The 15,389-nt window shown below is 43.7% G+C and overlaps 1 protein-coding gene across 2 annotated transcripts in view; it reads right to left on the bottom strand.

Annotated features, from left to right (window-relative positions):
• Atp13a4 (ATPase 13A4) overlaps positions 1-15,389 on the bottom strand; it is a 131,990-nt gene that overhangs the window by 43,221 nt on the left and 73,380 nt on the right. For both annotated transcript variants that reach the window (XM_050159957.1, XM_050159958.1), the window contains exons 9-14: positions 9,855-9,989; positions 7,343-7,513; positions 6,222-6,379; positions 5,503-5,691; positions 3,465-3,526; positions 1,381-1,531 (exon numbers count right to left, since the gene is read on the bottom strand). In XM_050159957.1, coding sequence (XP_050015914.1) covers positions 1,381-1,531; positions 3,465-3,526; positions 5,503-5,691; positions 6,222-6,379; positions 7,343-7,513; positions 9,855-9,989 — 866 coding nt within the window. The remainder of the gene's footprint in view (positions 1-1,380; positions 1,532-3,464; positions 3,527-5,502; positions 5,692-6,221; positions 6,380-7,342; positions 7,514-9,854; positions 9,990-15,389) is intronic.

Raw genomic sequence — 15,389 nt, 5'->3', positions numbered from 1 at the left:
AGATATGAATTGCCGGGCTTGTTTTGTGTGCAGCAGGTTCCTCACAGTCTTTCTTTGCCTATGGTCGCTCTTGATCCTGCTGTTCCCTGTCTGTCTACAGTGGCCCGAGCAGGGCATTTTTTTGCCCTATGCATGATTGCTATCTAGGAACAACTGTAATAATGACTCTAAATTATAGGCAAGGAAATCTTTTTACCTAAAGATATTGAAGTTCTTTGTAATCATTTAATTGGGTGGCTAACCAAAAAAAAAAAATCTCAGGAAAGAAACTGTAACCTCTACTTAGAGACACAGAATCAGTATTCCCGAGTGAATGAGAGACTGAAAAATAAACACATCTGTTAGAGGAGGCAGAGCCTACAGAGACATGGCTCCCAAAGGTGCTCACACAGTCAGTCCCCAGGGCCTGGGCTGCACACAGTGGCAGGGAGATACAGTAGCTGTAGCAAAGAAGCTGAAGCTGTGTGGTCTCTCCCTCCCTGCCTTGCCCACAGCCACAGCAACTCCAAAGAGTCTTTAGAGCTATTGCCAAATAAATTTCCCTGTGAGGACAGATTAGCACTCTTGTTTTATATGGCTATCACTTGTCTGATTTGGTTCCCTCGTCCTGCAGCCGTAAGAACCAAAGTCCTAACATGCAGGAAGACTGCATAAGGCTGAGCATCAGTTGAGGCAGAGCTGAAACTAGAACAGAAAGGACAAGATCCTTAAACCACAGGAGCGTCTGCTCTTGGATCTAGTTTGGAATCTCAGGGGAAACTCTGCAATGAATTTCTGTTCTGGGTCTTGGAAATTAGGGGGATAGTTAATAAACTGGAATAAAACTCTTGGTTGCTATGACCCTCCAACTTACCCAAGCACTGTGGAAAGCAGTGTTTCCGCATCCCCATGCACTGGAATGCATGTTTTTCTTGTCATTATTTTTAGTGAGAAATAACAGTTGTGTGTATTTATGGGATGCAATGTGACACTTTGACCTATGTATGTATTATAAAAAGGTGAAACCATGATAATTAACATATCATCACCTCGCCAAATTAACTCCAGAAAACTCTGAAACCAGCTCACAGAATGGTAGAACTAGAAAATAGTTCCACGACAATTATAATGATCATGACAACTAGTAAGACTTACAGTAGGCACCAAGTCCTCTGGAACTTAACAACTACACCAAAGATTTTTATTCTACCATTTCATTTAATCCTACAGCAAACCTACAAAATACACAGTTCAGATCAGAAAGCCAGGCTTAGACCAGTTTGCCCTTAACACAATTCTGGGAATCCCACATTTCTTGTAAGTAGTAAAGGACTGTGATACAGCTTGTGTTGTGCTGGCATTAAAGACGTTCCTGGCATTCTCTGAAGGTCAGATACTTACCCATTTGGTGGCTTCAAACATTTTCAGGTCCAGAGGGTCTCCCTGGATGGCCCCATCAAGAAGAATCAAAGAGTGACAGGTGGCCATGGCTGCACACAGCGGACCCTGGGGCGGAGCTTTGCCCGAGGCAAAGCAGTGAACTGCCTGGAAACTGGAGAGAAGAGAGACAAAGATTCAGGGCTGTGCCCTCCTGCCATAGATGCAGCTTCTTGGGGGTTTTTGATTTTATGCGCACGGCTGCATTTCTCTAGTCTGGGCAGGACAGCAGTGTGTTTCCCATGCTGCCTTCTAGGTCTGTTCAGGAATACTAGGAAGGCTCAGAGCCTGTCCCTTACTCCCTTTCCAACTTTGCCTTAGTTCTTCCTAGATTTATTTTATCCACAGGAGTGGAAAGAACAAAAAGTACCCATTTTATTCTGAGGTCTGCTCCCACCCCAGTGAGTAGATCACTCCTCTTCCAGTCACGGAAGGACTCCAAGTGTGCTAGGTGCCCACCACTTTCAATGCTACAGGACTGGGCATATTCTCTGTATCTGTCTCCCAGCATGTTAGATGCCTGGTCCACCATAGATATTCAGTAAGCATAAAAGGAAATGGATGAGTGGGTTAGTTCATATGGTAAAGAAGTGAACAGTAAAAACATTTTGGAAAGGGCCCTGTGCATCCCTTCTTCAACTATGGCATCTTGTGTCTATACTGCCTCTATTATCCTCATCATGTCCCACAGAAAGTGACTTTGTCTAAAATATATGGAAATAAAACTCATGTTGTACATGAGGATTCATTCACTAATTGAAAGAGTAAGTCACTGAGTTCATCCTTGGCCCCCCTAGGGGAACGTCCCCTTCAACCTTGTTGCGCAGCCCCTTCTCAACTGTGTAGCACAGTAGTTGGGTTAGGGGAGGGGGATCTCATCACAGAATGTCTGAATGACAGTAGCTTCTTCCCACGAAAGGGCAAGATCTGCTTCTTAGAGGCCGTCAGAATCTACTTGCCATCCCTCCTCTCGTGTTGGCATCTTTTGGAATTTGAACTAGCTCTGTAGCCCAGTCAGGCCTTGAGGCTGCCACCTTCCTGCCTCTTCAGTAGCTAAAGTTACAAGCCTGTACCACTATGCCCAGTCTAATATCCTTCATGGGTGTGTGTGTGTCTTCTGTGTCATATAAAAGCACTACGATCACAAATTGGACTCGAAACGTTTGGAAAGAAAAAAGGACACAATGCTCGGCATATAGAGAAGGAAATGTAGGTCAGGGAGGAGTTGGAGAAGGTGGGGAATATGATCAAAATACACTGCAGGAATTCCCAAAGGATTAATTAAAATATTTAATTATGAAAAGAACCACAGTCAACCTTGTCTGCATAAAATATTTTGAAGAAAATGATTTCACTTTCAGACAATAGTGTGTGCCGCATGCCACATGCTTCCAGTCCTGACCATGCTGGAACTGGGGACATCAGCAGACAGGGAAGCAGACTCAGATGTGGCCACAAGAGGGCTAGCTTTGCAAATCTCCTAGACAGCAAGTCGCCACCACCACCAAGGGCCACTCCTGGCCACCCCCACCACCTAACACCCACACCCACAAACACAAAGGAATCTTTTCTCAAGGATCGGTTTCTGGCAGGCAGAGGACATGGCTCCCAGAATCAGGATACTAAGAAACCGAGTACACCAACTACTGTCCCACAGGCAGTTCTCTTCCTGAAAAGCAGGATACAGTCATGTTGGCCTGTCCTATGTCACCTCCGTGAAGGATAGTGGCTTGGGGCTGTCTAGAACACTGAGTCTGGGCCGATGTCAAGCCTCTGGCGAACAGGCATAAAGCAAAGTTCATTTCAGAGAGTGTTTGCAAACTCCCCCTCGCCTCCTCAGTTTGTGGGTGATAGGGCTGAGATGGACTTGGTTGTATGTTTAGAGAGACCTGGGAAATTCTAAGTAAAAAGACCAGACTTTAGTATTCATTGCTTAGCAAAAGCCAAAGTTCAAGTGTCTCCATTAGTAGTTTTGAGAGTAAAGGCAAGGGAGGCCTTGGGGAGAAGCAAGTCACAGGAATCCCAGTACAGTTAGCCAGAGTACTCACCCATTCTGGTCACAGGGCACAACTCCCCAAGGATCCAAGCCGCCCCTTGTTAAGGTGCCTGTCTGAACAGAAACAAGTCTTTGGGTTAAATGGAAGATCTACTCGTGCAGTAGGGAAGGTAAATCTGGTACAATTTAATAGCGAAATATACATCAGAATGATATCACCAACACGGGTTCTTTAAGGAGGACCACAATACAGGTATTGTGTTATGAGTATGTGGGTTCCGAGGAAGAAGTTGCCGAGCTTGAACTGTATGCAAATTTTTGTGTCCTCTGTGGTACAAAGAGCTGAGTAGCTCCTGTGACCCCAGGGAACTATGTTGAACATCTACTTGCATTGGAAGCGCAGAAAAGGCCTTGGTAAGACTGTTTAAACAACAAAAATGGGTGGATCCCTATTTTTACAGCAGAAAAATCAAAACCGAGTAAAGGGGTTGAAATTTTACGTACAAAACACTTCTCAGACTTTGAAGAGAAGTCTAAAGATATAGCCTATCATCTGATTTTTTTTTGTTTATAAAAAAGTACATGATGATAATTTCCTCAGTGTAGTATAACAACCAAGAGCTCAGGATACGTTGAAATATCATCTGTGTAAGGGGAAATATCACACAATCCCTCCAGCACTGGAGCCTTATCTACAACACGATCCTAATCACATAGAGTTGTCCTGAATATTAAATGAATAATAAGAAGTGATTGGTTTAATATCAAGCCCACAGTGAGAACTAATAATAGTGATGGAAAAGACAGCCACTGGTCATTGTTCTGTTCAAATTTATGTTACAATTATCTCTTCTGTTCCCTGTTTCTCTTTTCAAACTCACACTATGACATAATAAGTCATTCGTTTTCCTTTATGATGCCTATCCGGTCATAAAATAGGACTACATGGTGACATGAGCCATATGACCCTTCTGCTCTCGCTGTGACATTCTGATTCACCACTAATCATAAAACGAGGTTTTCATCCCATCAACACTCGCCGCCTTCCATGAACTGCTTAATGGATACTGAATTCCCATGTGGGAAGATGAAGCTGTTTCTCAAGAGGGACCGTGGTGGTTGTTGTAGGACAGTGAGAAGGTGATTAGTGGCCGACACTAGACACTTCAAATGACTGACACGACAAATTTTATCTCATATTTAACTCACCCAAATAATTATTAACTAAAAGGAACAGAAAACAACACACACCTCCAATGGTTCCCTGTAACTTAAGAAACATAGAACTGTGTTGGCTAGACTTTCAAGGTTCACAAACACCCTCCTCTGCCTGAGTCCAGATCATACTGTCTTGTGCTGTCCTTCTGCCATGTGGGGCCTTTGCTCACTTTCATATGTTGCCATGGTTTCCACCCAGTCCTCTGACGCCCACCTTTACCCCCTACTTACTGTGTATAACACAAACAACCAACCACGAGAAAAAGTAAAATGAGAGGTTGCTTAGGAGAAAGTAGCGGACCGCCAAGATTTCATTTTAAGCATAGGCTACAGCTGGGAACACAGAGCAAGGGTTTGCTCCATGGCTCTACTGTCAGCAAAAGCCTCATATTAACACACAGATTACTAAGTCCTTTCTCTTTTCGTCATTCCATAATTCGATAAATTCTTGTTGAGAAGTAACTCAATTGCCAAGCAATGTTCTAGGCATCGAGGATACCGCAGAAAACATAATTACTTAAAATGTGTGTGTGTGTGTGTGTGTGTGTGTGTTTACGAATGTGCTTGTGTGTGCGTGTGCTTCTGTGTGAGGGTTCTGACTGCATGGAACAGAGTATGCATTGCTTTTCATAGACTCTCGCAACTGAAAGGACCCGAAAAGATTCATTGATTCAGTTTCTACTCCCTCTTTTTTAAAAGCTCAGGGCCAGAAAATTCATTCCCCAGATCTCTCACATACAACCAAAGCTAAAATAAGGTCAGATGCCCATAACCTACCTACTATTTCTGCCTCACTAAAGAGAAAAAAAAACCCGTATCCATTCCAATGGCAGTGACAAATGGCCCTGAGAGCGAGGATGAAAGACACATACCTTGTCAAAGCAGACAAGGTTTAATTGCCCACACACATTAATCCGCTGCGGGCTAATGCAGAATATGCCCTTCTTTTTCAGCCTCCTCTGGGCGTAGATGATGCCTGTGGTCAGGGCAGCAGGGAGGGCAGGGGGTACTGCAATGGTGACAACATCCAATGCTTTCCTCACCACCTCCTCGGGCGGTTCCTGGAAGAGGAAGAGGGCTCCGTTATGAGAACCAAACCAGCAATGAGCGACTGTGTGCACATGACCTTCCCCTCCTCTGCTTATTCTGAGACATGGCATCAATGGCACAAAGTGTCTGACTATGGTTATGGCTCTTAATATCTTCAGAGTTCTCATCTGATAGGTACAAAGTGCTACTTTCATGAAAGATTTCACTTTTTAAACAACCCGTGGAAGCAGCGTAAAGAAAGGGGATGTCACAAGAACAGAATCGTGCTGGCAATTTCAGTAAACAAACTGATCTTGTACTATAATCTGATTGCTGTCACAGAACTGAGCAACCGATGGCTCATGGGTAAAGCTAGGTGTCTATACGCAGTCTTTGGAGTTTAGCTGGTTTTAAGTCTGTTTGTTCTTGAGAAAAGTCAATATATAGAAATAAGGTTGACGTGTAGAAATAAAATATGTAGAGGAGAGTGAATTTGTGTGTGTGTGTGCATGTGCACATGTGTGTGTACATGTGTGTTTGAAAGAATACAAAGGCTGCTTACCCCACTGAGCACATAGACACAGAGAGTATAGATCATGCCAATGGTGGCTGTCCCTACAAGGCAGAGGAGGAACCTGATGGCATCCCTGTAGAGCTTGAAATTCATGGGTTTGGGGTAAAGAATAGATCTCACGAGGTCCCCCTTTGCAGTGTTGAACCCTGAAATGGCAAACACATGTCCCACATTTTCAAGATAACAAATCATACTGTTAGTAGTCCTCTAAGCATCTACATTGCCTTGGTTTTCTCCAGAACAGTGTTTCCCAATATGTGAATCTCAACCCCTTTGGCAAACCTCACTCTGCAAAAATATTTGCATTATGATTCATAACAGTAGCAAAATTACAGTTATGAAGTAGCATCACAACTAATTTTATGGCTTGTGATCACATCAACTGTACTGAAAGATCTGTATTAGAAAAGTCGAGAATCACTGTGCTAAAGAATCAAAACCTAAAGCTTAAACCTAAAGACAGCAGGTTTCTGTTGTCTAGGGCAATGCATGAAGCCAGAATGGAAAAGCATTATCTTCCTCAGAGCCTAGTCCTCTCCTTGGCTTTCCTTCCCCTCTATTTCTAACTTCAGGGCATATCAGAGACGGGGTTTTCTGTACCCACGGCGAGCACAGCTTAATTTTAAGGAAGTGACCCTGGGAGTGTGCGCACACACACATACATGGCTCCCTCGCTTGGATTAAAACTGAGTGCTCTTGCTAAATTTTGAGTTTCCAGATTCCTACAGGGAATGAACTTGGGATTCCAGTTAGAAATGATGGGTTTCTGGCCCAGCTTTGTCAGTTTTCAGTTTCTCAGTCGTTAGCTGTCCACTTGACTTGAATAGCTTCAGACTCTTCATGTGGGCAATGGGAAGGGGAGGCACTACGTGCTATGTGTCTTTGCTGCTGGCTTGATGCACAGAGTTTATAACCTCAGAGCACATAAACAGTGGCGATTGTAATCTGTGCCATTCTTATGCCAGTGAGAAGCATTTGCCACCCTTCAATCAGCAAGCCAGCAGTTAAAATACACAGTCTTACATGTATTTGTTGTGCTAGCCAAAAATTGGTCCCAACCTAATAAATGCAAGGTGTCGCAGCAAACAGCCTACAGAGAAGATGCTCACCTGTCTGCAGCACCACTGCTCTCGCACTTCCGGAGCCAGCTGCCCTGGCCTGGATGACCTCGGTTCCACAGAAGAGAACATGCCGCCTGGGATCTGCTTCCGTCTGCATCTTCCAGGGTGAAGAGCTGGCCGTCTGGGATAATGGAGTTTTAGTGACAGGGATGCTTTCTCCTGTGGGAAACAAGGATCTAGGTCACTTTGTGAGGTGGGATGCCTTCCTCTTGTATAGCACATTTACATTCTCTCGTGTGTCCCAGAATTTCATCAGGAGCCTACAGCAGAGCAAAGCAGCCTATGCACTAGAGATACAAGACAAGCATGGGTTCTGTTGTTGAGAGTTCTGGGCTTTAGAAAAGGAGAGTGGTATGTAGCCACATAAGTAAAATGTCATATTATAAATGCCATATGTACTTCAGCTGAAACCTAAGCATTCAATAGGTTGGGGAAAGACATTTATGGAAGAGCAAGCTGTCTGGCGAAGAGTCTGGGATGCAGGGAGTGCAAAGCCATTAGGCCTACGCAGGTGCTCAAACATACAGAACCCCAAGTATGACACAGTTAAGTGTTTAACTTTTTCTGTAGGCCTTGGGATCCGGAAGCAGGGCTGTGGTTAACTGCTTAAATTTGTAGAATAACATTACAATGACTTGTAAGACAAAATTCTCTACCCACGGTGCAAGGGATGAGTTAAAGTCTCAGGCGGTTGGTGGATGGAAAGTCAGCTAGGAAGTAATTATAAAAATCACAGCTGGAGGGGATGGAGCCTGAAATGCAGCAGGTGGAGTGGAAATGGAAAGGAAGCACTAGAATCGAGAAATAAGAAGTGAGATGCGACAAAAGTCAGGAAAGTTTTACATCATCCAGTCACAGAGCAGAGACAGAGAACTGAAACGGCTTCCTGGACCCTGACTTGGAGGCTGAACAGAGGACAGGCAGCGGTATATATAAGTAAGTATATAAAAGTAAGGTTTCTAAGAGGACCAGGCACTGCCTTTGGGCTACTATGGACTGGAGCTACCTGTGGAAGAACCATATTGAAAAGCCTTGTGTATGGTTGACAATTACTTGGGCCTGGTGTTCATATGAGGCCTTGTCTCAGGACATTTAGTCAGAGCTCACCAGATTAAACATGGTAAAGAGAGGGAGAGAGAGAGAGAGAGAGAGAGAGAGAGAGAGAGAGAGAGAGCAATTACTTAAGAATCAAACAAAAGGTGAAAAGAGAAAAGGACAAGAATACAGCCCTACATGGTCTGCATGGTGCCAGCAGTTAAGGATACAGAGAAAGAGAAGATAAATAAGAAATCCATTGGACATGGTCAGTACTAGAAACTTCTAGAAGGAGCAGGGTGTTAGCAGGACAAGGAGACATGGGGGAGAGGTAGACTAGTCAACTGAGACAGAGCAGTCAGTAAGAGGAAGCAAAGAGTCACAGACATGACACTTGTGACTCTGGTAGCTTGTGCCAATGCGGTGGGAGGCACACACTGCGGTGAGCTGAGTACTAATACAAGCTAAGTCTGAAGCTATGGAAACCGCCATGGACAGTTCTGAGGAAGAAGCCTTCAGAACTTCCAACTGGTCTTTGCAGAACAGGTAGTAAAATGTCAGCACAAGGCTATGATCATTAAGAAAATAGTCCTGAACACTAGGGAAGTCCCAGAGTTGATGGGATTTAATGAACCTGTGGATACTTGGGAAATAAACCTAATCCACCATAATCGCCACACACTTTATCTGTAAACACACAGTGAAGGGAGATGTACGTCCTTCTCTGTTCAAGCCTTTCAGGCCTGCTTGGGAGAAATGTGTTTGCTATGGACTTTAATGGAAGCCACAATACATTACTGTGCTTCTACTGGTTCCAATGTCATCCCCGTAAAAGACATCCTCATCTTACAGAAATGTCATGGTTGTTCTTCACAAGTGCAAAATCAGAAGGACATCCCTCAGGTCAGCTCGCCAGTTAAAAATGAATGAAAGCCAGCCCAAAAACTGCAGTGCAAATTCTGGGAGTTACAGATCTGTCCAAGGTTGCTTCATGGACTCTTTAACCTTTGCAGTCAAGTTTATAAGGCCCTTGGCTTTGACCCTATGGATTTCAGGGTGTCATTGGTGGTTTACAGAACTTCCGAGTTTGTAAGGGAGATTTTATGCAAGTTTGCTAAAGAAAAGACATGGTTTTGGAATGTCTAATGATCCCCACCATCTTTTAAGGTAAAATGAAAGGCTGTCATCACTGTTGGCTGAAGGAGAAGCTGTACCACAGTCAGTTCTGAATGTGCTGACTGGAGGGCACAAAAAAAAAAAAAAAAACCAGTCTCGATTTGAATGCTCAGATACAACCCCAGGAGGATGAAGCAAGATTTACAGAAGCAGGAAGGTCACACGGAAGCTTCAAAGCTTACTCTGAGCAAGACTGCCATTCGGGTAGAGGAAGAGCCAGCCAGAACCATGATAGCATCCGCCCTGAGCCAGCCCAGCGGAGGCTGCAAACCTGGAGCTTCAGCCATACCTGTCAGCATGCCTTCATCCACCACGCAGCTGCCATCAATCAGAATGGCATCACATGGCATCTGCACTCTGCTCCCTGTCAAAATTAATAAATCTCCAGGCACCAGGAGGCGGGATTCCAGGTCTTGGACTCCAGCTGAAAGTAGGAGCAGACAGTCAAGTTATGTGCCCGCAGTGAACAGTCCCGCCGCTCCATGCCGGAGATTCTTGGAGAAGCAACTAAAACGTGCAAAAAGAGAGGCCAGTCTTCAACATGGCTTCAAACTCTGAAGACGAAAAGAAGGGAGGAAAGAGACTCCGTGAAATAAAGCCCCCAGGGTGGTAGTAATGGAAACAGCCAAGAAAAAAAAAATGACAAATTCAGAAAACATGTTTGATGCTAGCAGACAAAGGACTAATATTTTTCACGTAGGAAGACATCTTCAAGCAAGGCATGTACAGCAACTGTGTGATAAATAGCCAGTACTAACAGGTCACACACGCACAAGTTGCATGCTGAGTATTTCGAAAGCTGCTTGTTTTCTTCCTTCCTTCCTTCCTTCCTTCCTTCCTTCCTTCCTTCCTCCCTCCCTCCCTCCTTCTCTCCCTCTCTCCCTCCCTTCTTTCCTCCCTCCCTCTCTCCCTCCCTTCCTCCCTCCTTTCCTCCCTCCCTTCCTTCTTTCCTTCCTCCCTTTCTTCCCGGATCCCTTCCTGGATGCCCTAGCATCTTTCTTCCATTATTAACCTCAAAAATGTCATGGGGCTGGGCATATAGGCAGCTTTAAGTGTCCTCTTGACACAACCTGGAGCCATCTGGGGAGAGGCTCTCAATAAAGGACTGTCTATTAGGTTAGCCTGTGGGGAATCTCTGGCAAGGGTAGCCTCAGATGGGTTAAGATGGGTGAGAAGACCCACTGTGGTGGTTAGCATGAGAGGCCCCCCATATTCTCAAACGTTCAGATGTGCCCTACCTGGGAGGGTCATGGATGTGCCCTTGCTGGAGGAAGTATGACACTGGGCGTAGTTTTGAGAGCTTAACACCTCAGTGCCATTTTGAGTTTACCCTCTCTGCTTTCTGTTTGCTGCTAGAGACATAAGTTCTCAGATGTTCCTGCCACCATGCCAGTGTGCTGCCAAACCTCCCCACCATGACGGTGATAGATTCTTAACCTTCTGGAACTTTAAGGACAAGTAAACCCTCCCTTTTCTAAGTTGCCTTGGTCACAGTAATTGTATCACAGCAATGGGAAAATAATTAACACACCCACCTTGAATGTGCGTGGAACCATTTCATGGGCTAGGGTGTGGATTGAATGAGGGGGAGAAGGAGAGCTGAGCGCAGGCAGGCATTAATTCATAGTTCTCTGCTCTCGACTGTACATGGAGTGAAACTAGGTGCTTCATGTTCCTGTCACGTTGACTTCTCCACTGTGGGGACTGAGTGTTAGTTACTCTTTCTGTTGCTATGACCAAGGCAGCTCATGGAAGTAATGTTTAATTCGGTGCTTATGGTTCCAGAGGGGAAATGTCCATCACTGTCACGGTAGGGGTGCGTGGCAGCAAGCAGGCCTGACTTCTGGAACAGCAAGCTAAGAGCTTGCTCACATTTAGAGCCATAAGCAGGAAGTAGAGAGCACACTGAGAGTGGCAAAAGGCTTTGAAACACCAAAGGCCTCCCCTAGTAGCACACCCCCTCCAAGACCATACCTCCTAATTCCTCCCAAACAGTTCACCAACTGGGGACTCACATTCAAATATCTAAGGCTATGAGGAGCATTTTCATGCAAACTACTACAGACTGTAACCTGGAACTGCAGCCAAATAAACCCTTTCTCCCATAAGGGGTATTTTTTCAGTCTGTAATCACAACAGCAGAAAATGAATCTATGCGTGTGGCTGGAAAGATGGCTGTACATGTGGATGGGAAGATGGCTGTGCATGTGGCTGGGAAGATGGCTGTGCATGCGTCTGGGAAGATGGCTGTGCATGTGTCTGGAAAGATGGCTGTGCATGTGGCTGGGAAGATGGCTGTGCACGTGGCTGGGAAGATGGCAGTGCATGTGGCTTGGAAGATGCCTGTGCACGTGGCTGAAGATGGCTTGCATGTGGCTGGAAAAATGGCTGTTCATGTGACTGGGAAGATGGCTGTGCACGTGACTGGGAACATGGCTTGCACATGGCTAGGAAGATGGCTTGTGGCTATTGATGGTGTTGGAGTCTAGGTGAGATGAAAGGTTATGTGCATGGCCTTAGCTCTGATCAAATGAGCACCATACACCACAGCGGTACCCTGCTATGAAATGCTGGGATCTCGCAGGTGATTAAGGTGTTTCCATGGGAGTGAGACTGGGCATATTGAAAGCATCAACCATGATGGAAGATTGGTCATTCCCAAGCTGAACCAATACAGTAAGCAGGTCTAGTGAAGTCAGTGAGAGCCAGGTTTCTCACAGAAAAAATTAAGTTCAAATACAGAAGGACATAAACCTTAAAAGAACACTATTACATGAAGTTGGAGACATCATGAAGTAATGTGTAAATATATAGGAATATCCACATATTAATATGACTCTGGCCTGTTTGTTAATATAAACTCTCTGATATTCTTCTGAGAAAGTCTAAGGGTTCTGAATAAGGACAAGCACATTTTACACCCAAATATTGAGTTCTCAATTCCAACCTCACTCCCACACCCCCAAAATGAAATCATGAAAACTTCTTGAGAGAAGGGAGATGGGGAGGATTGGGGAGAGCTTAGGGGAATGGGATAAATGAGATGGAGGAAGGATGGATATGGGAGCAGGGAAGAAGTTATCCTAACCAAGGGAGTCATTTTAGGGTTGGCTAGAGTCTTGGCTCTAGAGGGTTTCCCAGATAGCCAAGGGAATTTCCCCAACTAGTTCCATGGGCAGCAGAGGAGAGGGTGCCTGTACTGGCCTTATCCTATAGCCACACTGATAAATATCTTGCATATCACCATAGAACCTTCGTCCGGCGATGGAGGGAGATAGAGACAGAGACCCACATTGGAGCACCAGGCTGAGCTCCCAAGGTCCAAATGAGGAGCAGAAGGATGGAGAACATGAGCAATAAAGTCAGGACAGCGAGGGACTGATGGAGCATGTGATCAAACTGGACTCTCTGAATGTGGCTGACAATGAGGGCTGACTGAGAAGCCAAAGACAATGGCACTGAGTTTTGATTCTACTGCATGGGCTGGTCTTGTGGGAGACTAGTCTGTTTGGATGCTCACCTTCCTAGACCTGGATGGAGGGGGGAGGATCTTGGACTTCCCACAGGGCAGGAAATTCTGACTGCTCTTAGGACTGGAGAGGGAGGGGAAGAGGGAGTCAAGGGAGAGGGAGGGAAATGGGAGGAGGGGAGAAGGTGGAAATTTTTAATAAATAAATTAATTAATTGAAAAAAAGAAAAATCTGATCACAATCTGGCAAACACATAACATAAGCTGGACTTGCACTGTGACATTAAATAGGAAAACGTTAAAACAGTGAAGACAGAACAAAAAGAGATATCAAAACCACATAAGAGGGCTGGTTGCCTAAATCTGAAAAGATTTTAACAAAGTAAATAAAAATAAAGAATAACATAGTCATTGAACAAGCAGGACTTCATTCATCCATAATGGCATAGGTTATGGGTTACTTATGGGTATATAAGTAAAAAGAAAAACAGATTTTTTTCCTTGCAGCAAAAATGGCCATTAAATAATTAAGAAGTTCAAATTAGAAAGTCTTTCTTTATCAAGTGTGAAAGTAATAATTAAGTAAAGAAACATCAGTAGTGGGTGAAAATTTGATGAAGATAGTCTATTTATACAGTCTCAAAATATTTCTCAACAAAATAACTATTAATTACAAAGGGAAAAAGAGCAAACTTTAAAAAGAAAAGAACTGGCACACACCATATAATTAAGTAACCTAACTTATCATCATTAGTAATAGAACAAATTTAAATTATGGACATCCTGATAAGAAGGAACACATACACTATCATGACTGTAAAATGCCAAATTCAAACATAATGACATTTTACAAAATAACCAGACTGGGAGAATATGGGCATAGAAGAAACAACTGAAAAATACTAAGGATATATGGCAAATAACACCATCGTGTGATCCTGGATCCCTTTCTTACAAACAGCATTACCGAGAAAACATAACAAAGAGCAGACCAAGCGTTGTCAGTTAGCTTCCTGATGACACTTCAGTTTCCTCAGGAGGATGTCCTAGTCCTAAAAAATACACACTCGACTATGTTGAAATTGTGGAACCACATGTCAACAGTTCATTCTCCTTTTCCTTTTGTGTCTATATGTATGTGTGGTATATGTGCATCTGTGTCTGCATGTTTGCGCGTGGATGGATGGATGCATACATGTGCGAATATGTGGATGTGCACGTGCAAACTCCAAGCTGACATCAAGTGTCATTTAACTCGATGTGTTGAGGCAGGATCTGTTGCAGAACCTAGGGCTGATGATACTGACGAGCTAGTTTGCCCCAGGGATCCCCTGCCTCTGCTTTAGGAACACTGGAATTTCAGGTGGCTTCCACATGTGCCCAGTTTTTCCATGGGTTCTGAAGAGCAGGACCCTTGTCCTCACGGTTGCTTAGCAATTGCTATATTAACTGATCCATCTCTATAATCTCGGCAACTTGTTTTTAAGTCTTTCTGAGAAATAGAAATGATCTCTTTTTACAGTTTCCCTGTAGAAAAACAGCAGGAGGGCAGAGATGCATGAGATGATATTGCTTACCTCTCCAATTAGAAAATTCAGTCATCTGCCAGCCTATTCTGCTGGCAAAGCTCTGAGGAAATGGGCACGCGCACATTTCTATCTAAATGCAAGCTGGCACGATCTCCACTGAATGAAATTTGGCAATATTTGTCTAGCCAAACTATGTGTCCCTTTATTCTTTAAGCCAGAAATGTTGCTTCTCAAAATCTATACTAAAGACATACTGATGAAGATATGAAAAACATATATAGAAATGCTTTTCTGCAGCATTATTTATGGTGGTGTAAGAGTGAGGAAATACTCAACTGAGGACTGACTGAAATAATAATGGTTCCTCCACGTGAGAGGACTATAAATCCTAAGGAATGAAGAATGCGTAAATATCCTGATATAAAAGGCCCATGGAATCACAGATGTGTAACTAATAGTTAAATTTGGTATGCCTTTGTTCATAAAAAAGGCAGTGTGATTATGTAATCTCTTTTGTATGCATACGATAAGCTATTACTTTTTATATAATTTGCTAATATTTCTAAATTTAAGAATAAATTCAAAAGTAGCCAAAGTGATTGTGATAAATAAATAAGGCAAAGGGGGAGAGAAAAAAAGTCGAACTCGCCTGAGTATCTTCTAGCTTATTAATTTAAATTTTAAAACATTGGGATAATTTTAGAGTATCTATGCAAAATAAAAGTAAATTTGAAAAGTTGACACTAAGCCCTAAGACAAATGAGTGAAATGAATCTATTACAGTGTTGGCAGAGCCATGCAGAGGACTATTTTGAATGATATTGAA

This window comes from Alexandromys fortis, unplaced genomic scaffold (assembly GCF_014885135.2).
Source record: "Alexandromys fortis isolate MF-2015 unplaced genomic scaffold, M_Fortis_MF-2015_v1.1 scaffold_100_1_3062724, whole genome shotgun sequence".
Classification (NCBI taxonomy): Eukaryota; Metazoa; Chordata; class Mammalia; order Rodentia; family Cricetidae; genus Alexandromys; species Alexandromys fortis.
This window is presented reverse-complemented; position numbering and strand designations above follow the sequence as displayed.